The sequence below is a fragment of the Ranitomeya imitator genome, chromosome 1 (genome assembly GCF_032444005.1).
Source record: "Ranitomeya imitator isolate aRanImi1 chromosome 1, aRanImi1.pri, whole genome shotgun sequence".
NCBI classification, from domain to species: Eukaryota; Metazoa; Chordata; class Amphibia; order Anura; family Dendrobatidae; genus Ranitomeya; species Ranitomeya imitator.
Genome location: NC_091282.1, coordinates 4330741 through 4346471, shown reverse-complemented (window position 1 = coordinate 4346471; position 15731 = coordinate 4330741). Strand labels below are relative to the sequence as shown.

Below are 15731 nucleotides of genomic sequence, written 5' to 3'. Positions count from 1 at the left end.
AGGACGCTCCTTTTGAGCCTCTTCAAGAGGTTTCTTTGATGTTTCTCTCTTGGAAAGTCGTATTTTTAGTGGCCATAACATCCATAAGACGGGTATCGGAGCTGGCAGCTCTTTCTTGTCGTCCTCCTTTTTTGCGATTTCATCAGGACAAGGTGGTGCTCAGACCAGCACCGTCCTTTTTGCCGAAGGTTGTTTCATCATTTCACATTAATGAAGATATTGTTCTGCCCTCTTTTTGCCCGGCTCCTACGCACCGTGTAGAAAAAGCGCTCCATACGTTGGATCTGGTGAGGGCTCTGAGGAGGTACGTTTCCCGTACGGCCCCCTTTCGCCAGACGGATGCTCTGTTTGTCCTTCCGCAGGGTCGCAGGAACGGATGCGCGGCTTCAAAATCTACCCTGGCCAGGTGGATAAGGGCGACCATTCAGGAGGCTTATCGCTCCATGGGCATGACGGTGCCGGCCGGAATCAAGGCTCATTCGACTAGAGCAGTGGGGGCTTCCTGGGCCGTTCGGCACCAGGCCTCAGCAGAACAGGTTTGCAAGGCTGCGACCTGGTCTAGTCTGCATACATTTGTCAAACATTATAATGTCCATTCCCAGACCTCTGCAGATGCAAGTCTGGGTAGAAGAATTCTTCAAGCGGCAGTGGCGCATTTATAGACAAACATTATCTGGATGTCTTTTTCCGGTGAGTGATTTTTCCCACCCAGGGACTGCTTTAGGACATCCCACAGTCCTGTGTCCCCCAATGAGGCGAAGGAGAAATAGGGATTTTTGTGTTACTCACCGTAAAATCCTTTTCTCCGAGACGCTCATTGGGGGACACAGCTCCCTCCCTGGTAGCCTTTTGGCTGCTTTGGTTATATCTGATTAAATTAGTCAGTAGGATCTTTTCTAGACATAAAGTTTCTGTATTTATGCTGTTATATTATTTTTTGTGTTTTTTGTTCTCCTACTGCTTTTTGCACCAAACTGGAGTCTCTGGTAGCCAGTGTCAGGGTGTATACGATGTAGGAGGAGCTAACTTTTTTTTTTTTTAAGTTTACTTAGTGTCAGCCTCCTGGCGGCAGAAGCATACACCCACAGTCCTGTGTCCCCCAATGAGCGTCTCGGAGAAAAGGATTTTACTGTGAGTAACACAAAAATCCCTATTTTTATCCATTTTGCTTGAGAACGAGCTGCTAATAGATTTGTACATCCTGGTAGGGGTGTGTGTATAATGTGTGTGAATATCTGTCCTCTCCTCCATAGGGTCACTGCGTGCACCGCTCACAATCAGGAGTTACAGAAGAAGGTTCAGCAGCTGCAGAGACAAAACTAGTGAGTGCCATAAAGTGTCCACAATGTGCTCCATGTAATGGGAACCTGACAGCCGATCCTCGGGGAGCAGGTATCAGACTGTGGCCGTGCGATCTCCACCAGGTATGTTCAACGCTAAAACTCTGCGGCATTTCAGAGAAAAAACATAGTTTAAAAGCCGCCCTGGACCGAGCTTCACCGGGGACCGAGCTTCACCGGGGACCGAGCTTCACCGGGGACCGAGCCTCACCGGGGACCGAGCCTCACCGGGGACCGAGCCTCACCGGGGACAGAGCTTCATCAGTGACCGAGCCTCACCGGGGACAGAGCTTCATCAGGGACTGAGCCTCACCGGGAACAGAGCTTCATCAGGGACCGAGCCTCACCGGGAACAGAGCTTCATCGGGGACCGAGCCTCACCGGGGACAGAGCTTCATCAGGGAACGAGCCTCACCGGGGATGAATCATACAGCCAAGGTCTGATACCTGCTGCCTGTGACTTGGCAGAAAGTATCAGCTCTCAGGTTCCCTTTAAGTAATGATGTCATGTAACCATGTCAGGTGCCATTTTGTATTTTTCTTGGTGGTGATTTTCCTGTAGGCGGTGACTTTAAGCATGTCGTGTATTTATGGTTTCTTTATGTAATTAGTTGCCCCGTCCCCCTGTTTTGAGCCCCGCCCTTATGTCACCTGATTAGTAATTACTATCAGCCATACAGTAACAGCAGCTTGTGCTCCTCTGCAGCTCACTCATCCAGCAGCTGAGAAATCTGCAGGCTCTGCTCAGCCAGTCTGGAGCCAAGACCTCGTCCTCCAGCACATGTGTAATGGTGAGTGTGCGCGGCCGGTGGATGTGCTGTGTGTTGGTGAATCTACCCTTCTGCCAGGCACTAGCCCTCATCCTGGCCATCTCCCTTTCCCCTCTAGGTCCTGGCGCTGTCTTTTTGCCTCATTCTCTTTCCCAGTCTCTATCCATTTGGGCTGAATATCGGCCAACGTGACCTGCGTGGAGGTAAGTCCTGGAGCTCAGACCGTCAGCGTTTTGTGAGTGTTCATGGTGTGAATATGTCACCTCTGACAGTTGTAGATGTGTCGTGTTTTATAGAAAGCGGAACTCGTAATATATGTACCCCCCATTCCCTAGTTACAGTGTATGTGCCCCCATCCTATACATTAAATGGGAAGCCCCTCTCTGTTCCCTCGCTCACCCTCAGTGTGTGTTTGAAGGCAATTATAGGTGATGTCTGATATCTGGACTGTTCCTAGTAAAGGTCAGAACTTGGAGTAGGAACCTGGGGCACGGTTGTATAAGGTATGTGGTACGTGCTGTACAGTCGCATCACATTGTGCTCTTCTTTCAGTTCTTCATTCTCGTCAGCTGCGTGGAGTCCCCGACGCTCCCTCATCAGGCGTTGTCCCCACAGAAAAAGTGGTTTTAGAAAGGTCTCCAGCAGGACCCTCTCATGAGCCCCCTCAGCTGGACCTGTCCCACCAGGAGCTACATCTGGAGCCGTCCCTTCAGGGTGCACAGAACGACACCCCTGAAATCCAGGACGTGGGAACTGCTGAATCTAAACCTTCTATCAACAGTAATTTCTCCTCAGACGTTGATACAAAGGAGCTGCCTGCGGCCAAGGGGCCGCTGGACCCTGTGCCCACCCACTTCCCCGACCCACCCGAAGCATTGCCTCTCATACAGGACAAGGGGGTGTGGCTGGAGAAGGGGCGCAGCGTCATCATTAGTCCGCTCCACTCGGACGAGATGTAAATAGACTGCCGGGGTCCAGGCCTCATCCCTTACTGTGGTCTCCTGCTGAGCCCAGAGGTGCGGGGACCCCCTCATCGTGTATGGGCGGAAGCACTCTCTGGAAATTGTCTGGGGGATTTGTTATGATTTGTGTTGCACTGAGATTTGTATATATTTATATTCTGTCATGTAATAAAGCGGAGCTATGTCAGTATAAATCCCCCAAATGTCTCATTCTATAGAAATCCCATCTGTCCTGTCACCCGGTACAGACTTATATAGGGGTGCAGGAGCAACAGACGATACCTGGGGTAATGACTTCTGTGATTCCCTCTATGGAGGGATTTGCCTTCTTTTTCTCACTGAACCTTATTTTCACAGCTGGATCAGTACAAAATAAACCATCAATGACCTTGTCAGAAGATGAGCAGCGCCAAACTTCCCGTGTGTGCTTGTAGAGCACGTACCGACTGCTGCAGCCACACAGCGAAATCTGGATTAATAGACATCGGTGGTCGTCTGTATTACTGAAGAGTCTTCATGCCCTATCACAGAGGTCCCCAATGTTTCTGACCTCGAGAGCCACATTCAGCTCCCGCCCCCCTCACAATAGTGGCAAACAATGCCCCCATTACAGGCATAATGGTAACCAAAGCTTTTCCACAAAAATCAATCACCCCAAAGCAGTATACAAAGATCCAGGGGTTCCTATAATACCCCCCATTCAGTATTCTCCTATAAAGCATACGGTCACATCCCGCTCCTCTGACAGGTGGTGTCCTCTTGTCTCCAGCGCACCATAATTAAATCATCTCAAACCCCCTAAGACCAGTAAATGTGCGTCCAGATCTGCTCTTCTGTGCAGGGCTGCTCACAAAATTCATCATTTTCAGATGTGCTCTTCATACCTGTTTGATAGAACTGGAGCTAATGCACCAAGCTGACGGACATCCGCGACCCACAATTCATGGAACCGCGAGTCATATGTGGCTCCCGAGCTACAGGTTGGGGACACGGGCATCTTTGATTTGGGCACCTGGAATACAGCACACTTCTTGTGAGGTAATGCCCGGTCAGCAGATAGCAGCTTCTGTTCCTCGGTGTGGAATCCCCCATGACCACCACTCTCCTTTTCTTCTTCACCACAGTTCTTCTTTTTATCCCTTCAAGAGGCTTGTGATTTCTTACTCGGGTGTTCCTTGTGGGCAAAGCACTTTTTTGATGCACATCTTCATAATTGTCCTGAGTGAGAGCCTGGTAGCAGTTCTGGGTGCTGACTGCCTCCTCATCTCCTGCTTCTTAGGTCACACGCTTCCCTTTCTCTTCTTCTGCAGGTACATTGAAAGGTGCTTCTCTCCGAACATTCTGAATAGTTATTTCTACACTGTCATCATCTTCTGCAGGAACGATGATAAGCTCTACTCTTGGAATGTTCTGAAGTGATTCTTCTGCCCTTCTTTGAGCTTCCATGTAGCAATTCTCTCCTGAAGAATTTGCATCTTTTTCTCTTAACAGTCACAAATTGTATTTCTGGCACGTAAAGTTTGTCTTTTCCTTCGGCAAGTCTGTAAACATAGCACACAATGCAGCCCACCATATGGGGAATCTCGTGCTCCATGTAGAATGAAACAAATTTCTGTGGAAACGCTGTAAAGATTTGCACGCCATTAGGCGTGCATAATTTCCTCAAATCAGCTCGATCCAGTTACACCCAAAGTTCCTCACACTCAGGAAGACTCTTCACTTTTCCCAGAATGCACCCAGAATATGCAAATGATCTCCCTCGAGCTTAAATTCTGAGTTTTAAGATTTCTTTCAGTAATTCACCATAGGAGCTCCATACCTTGACAGAATATTTAAATATAAATTTTATTTTTTCATAAAATATTAAAAAGTGAACGTAAAACCAACGACCACCATAATATAATTATAATATAGACACAAATAGAAAAGCCAGGGGGAGATGCCTAGACCTGCTCTACTACAGAACAGCCCTACCTGACTGTAGAGGTTCGCACCCTATACCTGCGCAATGGCACCCCCGCTCCTCACCTGCTGTCCCTGTAAAGCCGTGTGTCACAAATCACAGGGAGGATATTTTTATCATCCCCACCGCTGACACCAATATGCATGAACCGTGGTTGTTTGGCTGCCTCTGGTTCTTTTCTGAAGGGGATTTATTTATATCCCAGTTCCGGTTTGGAATTTGCATCTCTCCGGCGCCCCCTTTACTCTCAGGTCAGATTAGGTACTGCACCTAGGATAATCAGTCACCAGAAAGGCTGCCTGCTATGTACTGGCTATTGGGCACACCACAGCGAGGGTGATATAATTATTCCCAGCCACAGCCGAGCAATACACTTATAAACCCTTAGTTTAGCAGTGCTACTTATGGGCCAGTTACCTTCCTCGGTGGCACTGGTGAGTTGCACGGCATCACCTTCCTCACGTTTCCCATGCATCTCCCCATTTCCCTTAGCACCATCGCTTGTTAGGGGTTCCTCAGCCATCCCACCCCACAGAGTGACGTGGCTGAGCACTCCTGCACCTGTGAACACATCATTCTTAGGACATAAATGCTTAGCAGGTAAAACATGCACATTTTCATCTTCATCATTATGAGTTAAAGCATTATTTGGAATATCGCTCTCTGGGGGTGTATGCAATTCCCCATCATTATTATCTCTATTAGCATCACCCTTGGCTTCAGATTGGGTAGGAGAATCAGGGACATAATATGCAAGCATTCTCCCGAAATCATTCCAAAATAAAATATCGGTGGACAAGTTATCAGACAACCCCACTTTCTTCATCCCGCCCCAGCACCCCAATCTATAAACACCCGGGCCATTGGCAGGAGAGAGCAGATGCCCCCAATCCCGGTGACAGGGTTTTCCTTGGAATAATCTCTTAAGGGGCCGCAAGTTTCGGTCGGATGAGGGTACGTTCAGCCCCAGTGTCCTTGAGGCCTTTGGCAACCCCCCACGGTGACATGGTGCACATTGTCATAGACCCTCCCAACTGCCCCACCCACCAAAAGAACTGCTTCATTAGGCCCTGGTGCCTTGGCTGGGGGGTTCCTCTGCTTATTTGGACACAGGGTGCTAATATGAGCCATCTTATTGCAGGAGAAACACTTGCGAAGATTGGTGGTAGGTCTGGTGCTGGCAACAGGGACAGGGCCTCCGGTGAATCGTCTGGCAGTGGCACTGGGGTTGGTTGCAGGCTTACCCCCTCTCCAGCTGGTGGTGACTGGCTTCCGCACTTCCCATTTATGGTTAGCCTCATAGGCATCGGCAATCAGCGCTGCTTTAGCCTCGTCTTTTTGCTCTCTGTCCATCACGAACTGTTGCACCTCAGCTGGGTCTTTGATCATCAGATCTCGCAGCTGTACAAAGGTGGTCACTGACAGTTCTTGGGTCCACTGGTCAAAGTGGGTCCTGTGTCCATGCGCCACATCGCTGTAACTTGTGTGGGCCATGTTGGAGGTTCCAGAACTTTCTACGGTAAACCTCTGGTGTAAGCTGGTACTTTGTTATCAGGGCATGCTTGATGGCCTCATAGTCACCATCTTGGTCTGGCCGAAGAGAAGCAAATGTGTCCAGAGCTTTGCCTTTTAACCCTGGGGTCAGGTATCGGGCCCATTGGTTCTCAGGCAGTTGGCACTGTCTGCAGGCTTTCTCAAACGCCTGCAGAAAAGTGTTCAAGTCCCCATCCTTTTCCATCACAGAAAAGTGCTCTGGTCAGGGTTTAGGGAACGCAGCGTTGCTGGATTCACTTTTTATTCACTATTTACAAGTGGTGTGCAATTATATAGAGTGGTGCATTTTCTTTGTTTTTTTGATCCGCAGATCATGGTCACTCTGAGCTTGGGGATCCCGCACAGCTTGGGCCTCGTGCTGGTATTACTGCAGACGTCTATCACGGTAGTCGACGGGGAGTTCCAAGGCCGCCTGCAGGTGGGGGTCCAATCCGCCCCAGTTGATAGAAGGGTCAGCATTTAGTGGTTGGACCTCTGCTGCAGCACCATTGTCTCTTGTGCTGGCTTCTGCGTCCACTGGGCTGTGAGAGCGTCCTTGAGCGGCTTCCCAACCAGATCCGCAACCAGTTGGCTTTTGTTTTTGCCCGCAGTCAATCTGCTTCGACATGCAAAAGACAGTAAGAGTGTCTGCTTCTTATAAAAGGCCTCTCCCAGCATAGCCATGGTTGCCAAATAAAAGATAGGACAGAAAAATGAAGAGAAGGGTAGGGGGTAATCCCTGAACGCACTATTGTATCAGGACTAGTAAACACCGAGTTCATTCTCCAAAATTTTTTTGCGCAGAGTCCTCGCAAGAACTGTGCAAGTTTTTAGTGAGAGGAATGATTGCTCAAACCCGATCACTAATGCTCTATTACCCCACTGCTCTGCCACTAATATGTCACGAATCACAGGGAGGATATTTTTTATCATCCCCACCGCTGACACCAATATGTCATGAATCATAGGGGATATTTCATCCATACCCACCGTTGACACCAATCTGTCATGAACTGGGATTGTTTGGTTGTCTCTGGTTCTTTTCTGAAAGGGATTTATTTATATCCCACTTCCCAGTTCTGGTTTGGAACTCACAGCTTTCTGGCGCCCGCCTTACCCTCAGGTCAGGGAACTGCACCTAGGATAATCAGTCACCAGAAAGGCTGCCTGCTATGTACTGGCTATTGGGCACACACTGCAGCGAGGGTGATATAATTATTCCCAGCCGCAGCCGAGCAATACTTATAAACCCTGTTCCATCACTGCCAGCTTTACCCAACAAGCTCAGTACTCTTTCTGCTGCCACCAGCCCCTATTCCTTAATTGGTAATGAGCAGGAGCCAATCCAATTAGTAGAGTAATTTACTTCAGAGGATATGACAGTACGTTATAGAACAAGGAGAAACTTTATATATTTTACTCCAAAAGGTAGGCAGTAGGGTTGAGCGAAACGGGTCGAACATTTTCAAAAGTCGCCGACTTTTGACAAAGTCGGGTTTCATGAAACCCGATCCGACCCCTGTGCGGGGTCGGCCATGCGGTACGCGACTTTCGCGCCAAAGTCGCGTTTCCATGATGCGAAAAGCGCCATTTCTCAGCCAATGAAGGTAAACGCAGAGTGTGGGCAGCGTGATGACATAGGTCCTGGTCCCCACCATCTTAGAGAAGGGCATTGCAGTGATTGGCTTGCTGTCCGCGGCGTCACAGGGGCTATAAAGGGGCGTTCCCGCCGACCGCCATCTTACTGCTGCTGATCTGAGCTTAGGGAGAGGTTGCTGCCGCTTCGTCAGAAGCAGGGATAGCGTTAGGCAGGGTCCATTAAGCACCAAACCGCTTGTGCTGTAGCGATTTCCACTGCCCAACACCACCTTCGGTGTGCAGGGACAGTGGAAGCTACATTTTTTTTTTTTTTTCCCCCTCAGCGCTGTAGCTCATTGGGCTGCCCTAGAAGGCTCCCTGATAGCTGCATTGCTGTGTGTACGCCGCTGTGCAAACCAACTGCTTTTTTCAAAGCACAAATCCTCTTGTTCCTTCCTTTCTGCACAGCTATCTTGTTTGTTTGTCCACACTTTTTATTTAATTTGTGCATCAGTCCACTCCTTATTGCTGCCTGCCATACCTGGCTGAGATTACTGCAGGGAGATAGTAATTGAAGGACAGTTCCTTTTTTTTTTTTTTTTTGTGGGAGATTAAGATTGACATTTCTGCTAGAGTGCCATCCCTGTCTGTGCCATCTCTCACTCAGTGGGCCATAGAAAGCCTATTTATTTTTTTGCTTGATTTGGGTTCTAAAATCTACCTGAAAAAATCACTACATCAATCAGTGGGAGAAAAATATTGGCCTCAGGGCTTGTGTGCCACTCCTTACTCCTGTGTGTGCCATCTCTCAGTGGGCCATAGAAAGCCTATTTATTTTTTTGCTTGATTTGGGTTCCAAAATCTACCTGAAAAAATCAATAAATCAATCAGTGGGAGATTAATATTGGCCTTTGGGCTTGTGTGCCAGTCCTAAGCGTGCCATCTCTCTCTCTCAGATAGTGGGCCATAGAAAGCCTATTTATTATTTTTTTTATTGGGTTTATAAATTTTCCCTGGAAAAAAAAAAAAAACAGTGGGAGATTAATATTGGCCTTTCTGCTTGTGTGCCAGTCTTGACTACTGGGTGTGCCATCTCTCTCTCTCCAATTGTGGGCCATAGAAAGCCTATTAATTTTTTTGCTTGATTTGGGTTCCAAAATCTACCTGAAAAAATCACTACATCAATCAGTGGGAGATAAATATTGGCCTCTGGGCTTGTGTGCCACTCCTGACTCCTGTGTGCGTCCTCTCTCACTCAGTGGGCCCTACAAAGCCTATTTTTTGTTTTATTTGTTTTCTAAATTCTCCCTGAAAAAATCATTTTATTTTATTTGGTTTCTAAATTATTCCTGAAAAAAATCATTTTTTTTGTATTTTTTTTTTCTAAAGTCTCCCTGAAAAAAAAAAAAAATCAAATCAGTGGGAGATTAATATTGCCCTTTCTGCTTGTGTGCCAGTCTTGACTCCTGGGTGTGCCATCTCTCTCTCTCCAATTGTGGGCCATAGAAAGCCTATTTATTTTTTTGCTTTATTTGGGTTCCAAAATCTACCTGAAAAAATCAATAAATCAATCAGTGGGAGATTAATATTGGCCTTTGGGCTTGTGTGCCAGTCCTAAGCGTGCCATCTCTCTCTCTCAGATAGTGGGCCATAGAAAGCCTATTTATTATTTTTTTTATTGGGTTTATAAATTTTCCCTGGAAAAAAAAAAAAAAAAGTGGGAGATTAATATTGGCCTCTGGGCTTGTGTGCCAGTCCTGAGCGTGCCATCTCTCTCACAAATAGTGGGCCATAGAAAGCCTATTAATTTTTTTACTTGATTTGGGTTCCAAAATCTACCTGAAAAAATCACTAAATCAATCAGTGGGAGATAAATATTGGCCTCTGGGCTTGTGTGCCACTCCTGACTCCTGTGTGCGTCCTCTCTCACTCAGTGGGCCCTACAAAGCCTATTTTTTGTTTTATTTGTTTTCTAAATTCTCCCTGAAAAAATCATTTTATTTTATTTGGTTTATAAATTCTTCCTTAAAAAATCATTTTTTTTAATTTTTTTTTTTTTTCTAAAGTCTCCCTTTTAAAAAAACAAACACATCAGTGGGAGATTAATATTTACATTTGCGCTTCAGTGACAGTCCTGCGTGTGTGGCATCTCTCTCATTTGTTGCCACCAACAACAGAGTGTGTAACATTGTGCCTGATTTTCGTTGTGGTCTCACCCACCTGTAAAGGGGTAGCTAAATCATACTGAAGTTATAGCTCACCGTGTAAGTTGTGTGACAGCAACAAATACCGTTAGTTTGGTAACGTTTTTAAAACAATGAGGAAGTTTGGTGGAAGAGGTCGTGGCCGGGGGCGTTCATTGTCAGCTGGTAATGAGGGTAGTGGTAGTGGTGGAGCATCAGGTGGTCGTGGGAAAAAAAATATTGCACCGAAGTCTGGAGCTGTGGAGCCAGGTTCGTCGTCTGGCTACACAAGGCCTCGAACGCTCCCTTTTCTGGGAGTAGGAAAACCGCTTTTAAAGCCGGAGCAGCAAGAGCAAGTTTTGGCTTATCTTGCTGACTCAGCCTCTAGCTCTTTTGCCTCCTCTCGTGAAACTGGTAAAAGTAAAAGCAGCGCGTCGTTAGTGGATGTTCACGGTCAGGGACAAGTCGCTTCCTTGTCCTCTTCAGCAAAAACAACAACAGAGAAGAATGCAGCAGGCGACACAACGGGTTACTCCATGGAGCTCTTTACATATACCGTCCCTGGCTTAGAAAGTGAAGCAGTTAACAGTCCATGCCCATTACAAGTTGAATCTGACATGGAGTGCACTGATGCACAGCCACAGCCAGACTACTATGCTGGTCCTTTGACTCAGACCACAACATTGCCCTCGCAGGGTACTGATCCAGTATCAGACCCTGATGAGACTATGTTGCCCCATCACGAACGCTATACCACCGACCGACAAGGTGACACAGACGAAGTTGCACACGAGCTACAAGAAGAGGTAATAGATGACCCAGTTCTTGACCCCGATTGGCAGCCATTGGGGGAACAGGGTGCAGGCAGCAGCAGTTCTGAAGCGGAGGAGGAGGGGCCGCAGCAGGCATCAACATCGCAACAGGTTCCATCTGCCGGGCCCGTATCTTGCCCAAAACGCGTGGCAAAGTCAAAACCTGTTGGAGGACAGCGTGGCCATCCGGTTAAAGCTCAGTCTGCAATGCCTGAAAAGGTATCCGATGCTAGAAAGAGTGCAGTCTGGCATTTTTTTAAACAACATCCAATTGATCAGCGCAAAGTCATCTGTCAAAAATGTTCAACTACCTTAAGCAGAGGGCAGAATCTGAAAAGTCTCAATACAAGTTGCATGCATAGACATTTAACCACCATGCATTTGCAAGCTTGGACTAACTACCAAACGTTCCTTAAGGTTGTAGCACCCTCGGCCAATGAAGCTAGTCATCAACGCAACATCCCTTCCGGCAGTGTAGGGCCACCATTTTCTGCACCACCTGCAGTATCTGTGCAGGTTTCTTTGCCAGGCCAAAGAAGTCAGGGTCAGGGAATCACCAGTTTCGTAGTAGGAAACACTGCATCTAGGGCACCGGCGGCAACAATACCATCTCCCACCGTCTCTCAGTCTGCCATGTCCACCGGCACCCCCGCTAGTTCCACGATCTCCAGCTCTCCAGTCCAGCTCACCCTACATGAGACTATGGTTAGAAAAAGGAAGTACTTAGCCTCGCATCCGCGTACACAGGGTTTGAACGCCCACATAGCTAGACTAATCTCGTTAGAGATGATGCCCTACCGGTTAGTTGAAAGCGAAGCTTTCAAAGCACTGATGGACTACGCTGTACCACGCTACGAGCTACCCAGTCGACACTTTTTTTCCAGAAAAGCCATCCCAGCCCTCCACCAGCATGTTAAAGAGCGCATCGTCCATGCACTCAGGCAATCTGTGAGCACAAAGGTGCACCTGACAACAGATGCATGGACCAGTAGGCATGGCCAGGGACGTTACGTGTCCATCACGGCACACTGGGTAAATGTGGTGGATGCAGGGTCCACAGGGGACAGCAAGTTTGGGACAGTTCTGCCTAGCCCACGGTCTAGGAAACAGTTGGCTGTAGCCATTCGCACCCCCTCCTCCTCCTGCAGAAGCGAGACCTCGTCCACAGACCGCAGTCGCACAACCACTCCATCCGCAGCTGCCACTGTTGCACACCAGGTCTCCCATTATGGGGCAGCTACTGGCAAACGTCAGCAGGCTGTATTGGCTATGAAGTGTTTGGGCGACAACAGACACACCGCTGAAGTTCTGTCCGAGTTCTTGCAGCAAGAAACGCAGTCGTGGCTGGGCACTGTAGATCTTGAGGCAGGCAAGGTAGTGAGTGATAACGGAAGGAATTTCATGGCTGCCATCTCCATTTCCCAACTGAAACACATTCCTTGCCTGGCTCACACCTTAAACCTGGTGGTGCAGTGCTTCCTGAAAAGTTATCCGGGGTTATCCGACCTGCTCCTCAAAGTGCGTGGACTTTGCTCACATATCCGCCGTTCGCCCGTACACTCCAGCCGTATGCAGACCTATCAGCGTTCTTTGAACCTTCCCCAACATCGCCTAATCATAGACGTTGCAACAAGGTGGAACTCAACACTGCACATGCTTCAGAGACTGTGTGAACAGAGGCGGGCTGTTATGTTTTTGTGGGAGGATACACATACACGGGCAGGCAGTAGGATGGCAGACATGGAGTTGTCAGGTGTGCAGTGGTCGAAGATTCAAGACATGTGTCAAGTCCTTCAGTGTTTTGAGGAATGCACACGGCTGGTTAGTGCAGACAACGACATAATAAGCATGAGCATCCCCCTAATGCGTCTGCTGATGCAAAGTTTGACGCACATAAAGGATCAGGCGTCTGCAGCTGAGGAAGAGGAAAGCCTTGATGACAGCCATTGTCTGGCCAGGGCAGTGTACAGGACGAGGTAGCGGGCGAAGAGGAGGAGGAGGACGAGGAGGATGATGGGGATGTTTATATTTTTAATGAGGAAGCTTTTCCGGGGCCAGTGGAAATTGTTGGCGCGGCAAGGCCGGGTTCTGGTTTTTGGAGGGACACAAGTGACGTGGATTTGCCTGAAACTGCCCCTCAACCAAGCACAACCACAGATTTGAGAACTGGAACTTTGGCCCACATGGCGGATTATGCCTTACGTATCCTCAAAAGGGACACACGCATAACAAAAATGATGAACGATGACGATTACTGGTTGGCCTGCCTCCTTGATCCTCGCTATAAAGGCAAATTGCAAAATATAATGCCACATGAGAACTTGGAACTAATATTAGCAACCAAACAATCAACTCTTGTTGACCGTTTGCTTCTGGCATTCCCTGCACACAGCGCCCGTGATCGTTCTAACACGAGCTGCAGGGGCCAGCAGACCAGAGGTGTTAGAGGGGCAGAAATCAGAAGTGTCGTTGGCCAGAGGGGTTTTCTGACCAGGTTGTGGAGTGATTTTGCTATGACCGCAGACAGGACAGGTACTGCAGCATCAATTCAAAGTGACAGGAGACAACATTTGTCCAGTATGGTTACTAACTATTTTTCATCCCTTATCGACGTTCTCCCTCAACCGTCATTCCCATTTGATTACTGGGCATCAAAATTAGACACCTGGCCAGAATTGGCAGAATATGCATTGCAGGAGCTTGCTTGCCCGGCAGCTAGTGTCCTATCAGAAAGAGTATTCAGTGCTGCAGGTTCAATACTAACAGAAAAAAGGACTCGTCTGGCTACCCAAAATGTAGATGATCTAACCTTCATTAAAATGAACCACAACTGGATTTCGAAATCTTTTGCCCCACCTTGCCCGGCTGACACCTAGCTTTCCTATGTAAAGGTCTTGCCTGTGGACTATTCTGAACGACTTTTCCAATCTCGTAATTTGCAGCACCTGATTGTCCAGCATCCGACATGTTAACACCTCCCTAAATGGCCAAAGTCCCCACACGGGGCCGTGGTATCGCCACTTGGCGCCAGCACCCATGAGAGTACTGTTTGTCTGAAGAGGTGGGTGTGCCCGCTTTTGGTCGACGGCATTGCCACTAGGTCCCTCATAGTACAATAAAGTGTCTGGCGGTGGTGGTGCGCACCCAACGTCAGACACACCGTTGTAATATGAGGGGCCCTGGGCCTGTACCGCCGGCCACAAGACAGTCCCCCCCCCCAGGTCAAACAGTGCTCTACCACTTGCAAAATTTTCTCTCACAGCTCCACCAATGTTTAGTCTATGCGCTGACATCCTTCAATGCCTGGCACTGTCAATACCATTGTATTGACATTTTTCTTATGTTAGGCCTTCGAAGCCTGTCTGCGGTCACTCCTTCCACTAGGCCTCCACTGACCTGTCTACTGCTGCCCGGGTTCCCCTGGAACCAATTTTACATTGCCTACAGCCAGCCCAATTTATTATGTTAGGGCTTCGAAGCCTGTCTGCGGTCCCTCCTTCCACTAGGCCTCCACTGACCTGTCTACTGCTGCCCGGGTTCCCCTGGAACCAATTTTACATTGCCTACAGCCAGCCCAATTTATTATGTTAGGGCTTCGAAGCCTGTCTGCGGTCCCTCCTTCCACTAGGCCTCCACTGACCTGTCTACTGCCGCCCGTGTTCCCCTGGAACCAATTGTAAATTGCCTACAGCCAGGCCAATTTATTATGTTAGGGCTTCGAAGCCTGTCTGCGGTCCCTCCTTCCACTAGGCCTCCACTGACCTGTCTACTGCTGCCCGTGTACCCCTTGAACCAACATCAGAAAATATAAAAATAAGTATTTTGCTTATAAAAAAGAAAAAACTGGAGAGATATCAAATGCAGACATTTTAACATTAAAAACAAACACATACAACAAAAATCTGGTACAGTACTAAAAATGGCCACCAGCTACAATAACTTTCTCCTGCAAGTAGTTAACTGAAAGTTTTTTTCAATTTAAAACACAGATATGTCATCCACCGAGTGTTGTCCTGACGCGTCTTTACATTATGCCAAGATGCAAAACAATGAAAATAATAAAATCATTATTTACCAAAAAAATAGAGTAAGTCAAAACCACATTGCAAATAAACATTCATTACAAATAAAGAAGCAGGGCGCGTCCGATGGTGAGTATATACCTAATAAGAATATAATCACCCTCGGACGCGCCCTGCTTCTTTCCGACAGTCTTCCTTCCTAAGAATCAGCCCTTCCGTGGTGTAGAGAGAGGGTGTGTTACACTCCAAGGTGTTCCCCAGGTTGCCTTTCCTGAGCTTCGATCTTCATGCTCTCGTTTAGTAGTTGTCGGAAAGTAGGCTGCATTAGGCCTACAAAATGGGTATGGGGTGGAGAGAGATGGTGTGTTACACTCCAAGGTGTTCCCCAGGTTGCCTTGCCATTGCTTCGGTCTTCCGACTCTCGTTTAGTAGTTGTAGAAAACTACACTGCATTAGGCCTACAAAATGGGTATGGGGTGGAGAGAGATGGTGTGTTACACTCCAAGGTGTTCCCCAGGTTGCCTTGCCATTGCTTCGGTCTTCCGACTCTCGTTTAGTAGTTGTAGAA

The 15731-nt window shown here is 47.9% G+C and overlaps 2 protein-coding genes across 5 annotated transcripts in view; both read left to right on the top strand.

Moving 5' to 3' along the window:
* Positions 1-3266, top strand: part of CREB3 (cAMP responsive element binding protein 3) — a 48365-nt gene extending 45099 nt beyond the window's left edge. For all 4 annotated transcript variants that reach the window (XM_069745501.1, XM_069745511.1, XM_069745515.1 and 1 more), the window contains exons 7-10: positions 1254-1322; positions 2047-2131; positions 2229-2313; positions 2663-3266. In XM_069745501.1, the coding sequence (XP_069601602.1) occupies positions 1254-1322; positions 2047-2131; positions 2229-2313; positions 2663-3069 (646 nt within the window). In that variant the 3' untranslated portion in view covers positions 3070-3266. The remainder of the gene's footprint in view (positions 1-1253; positions 1323-2046; positions 2132-2228; positions 2314-2662) is intronic.
* The window catches only part of RGP1 (RGP1 homolog, RAB6A GEF complex partner 1), a 391618-nt gene that overhangs the window by 78217 nt on the left and 297670 nt on the right, over positions 1-15731 (top strand). The gene's annotated exons all lie outside the window — the stretch shown is intronic.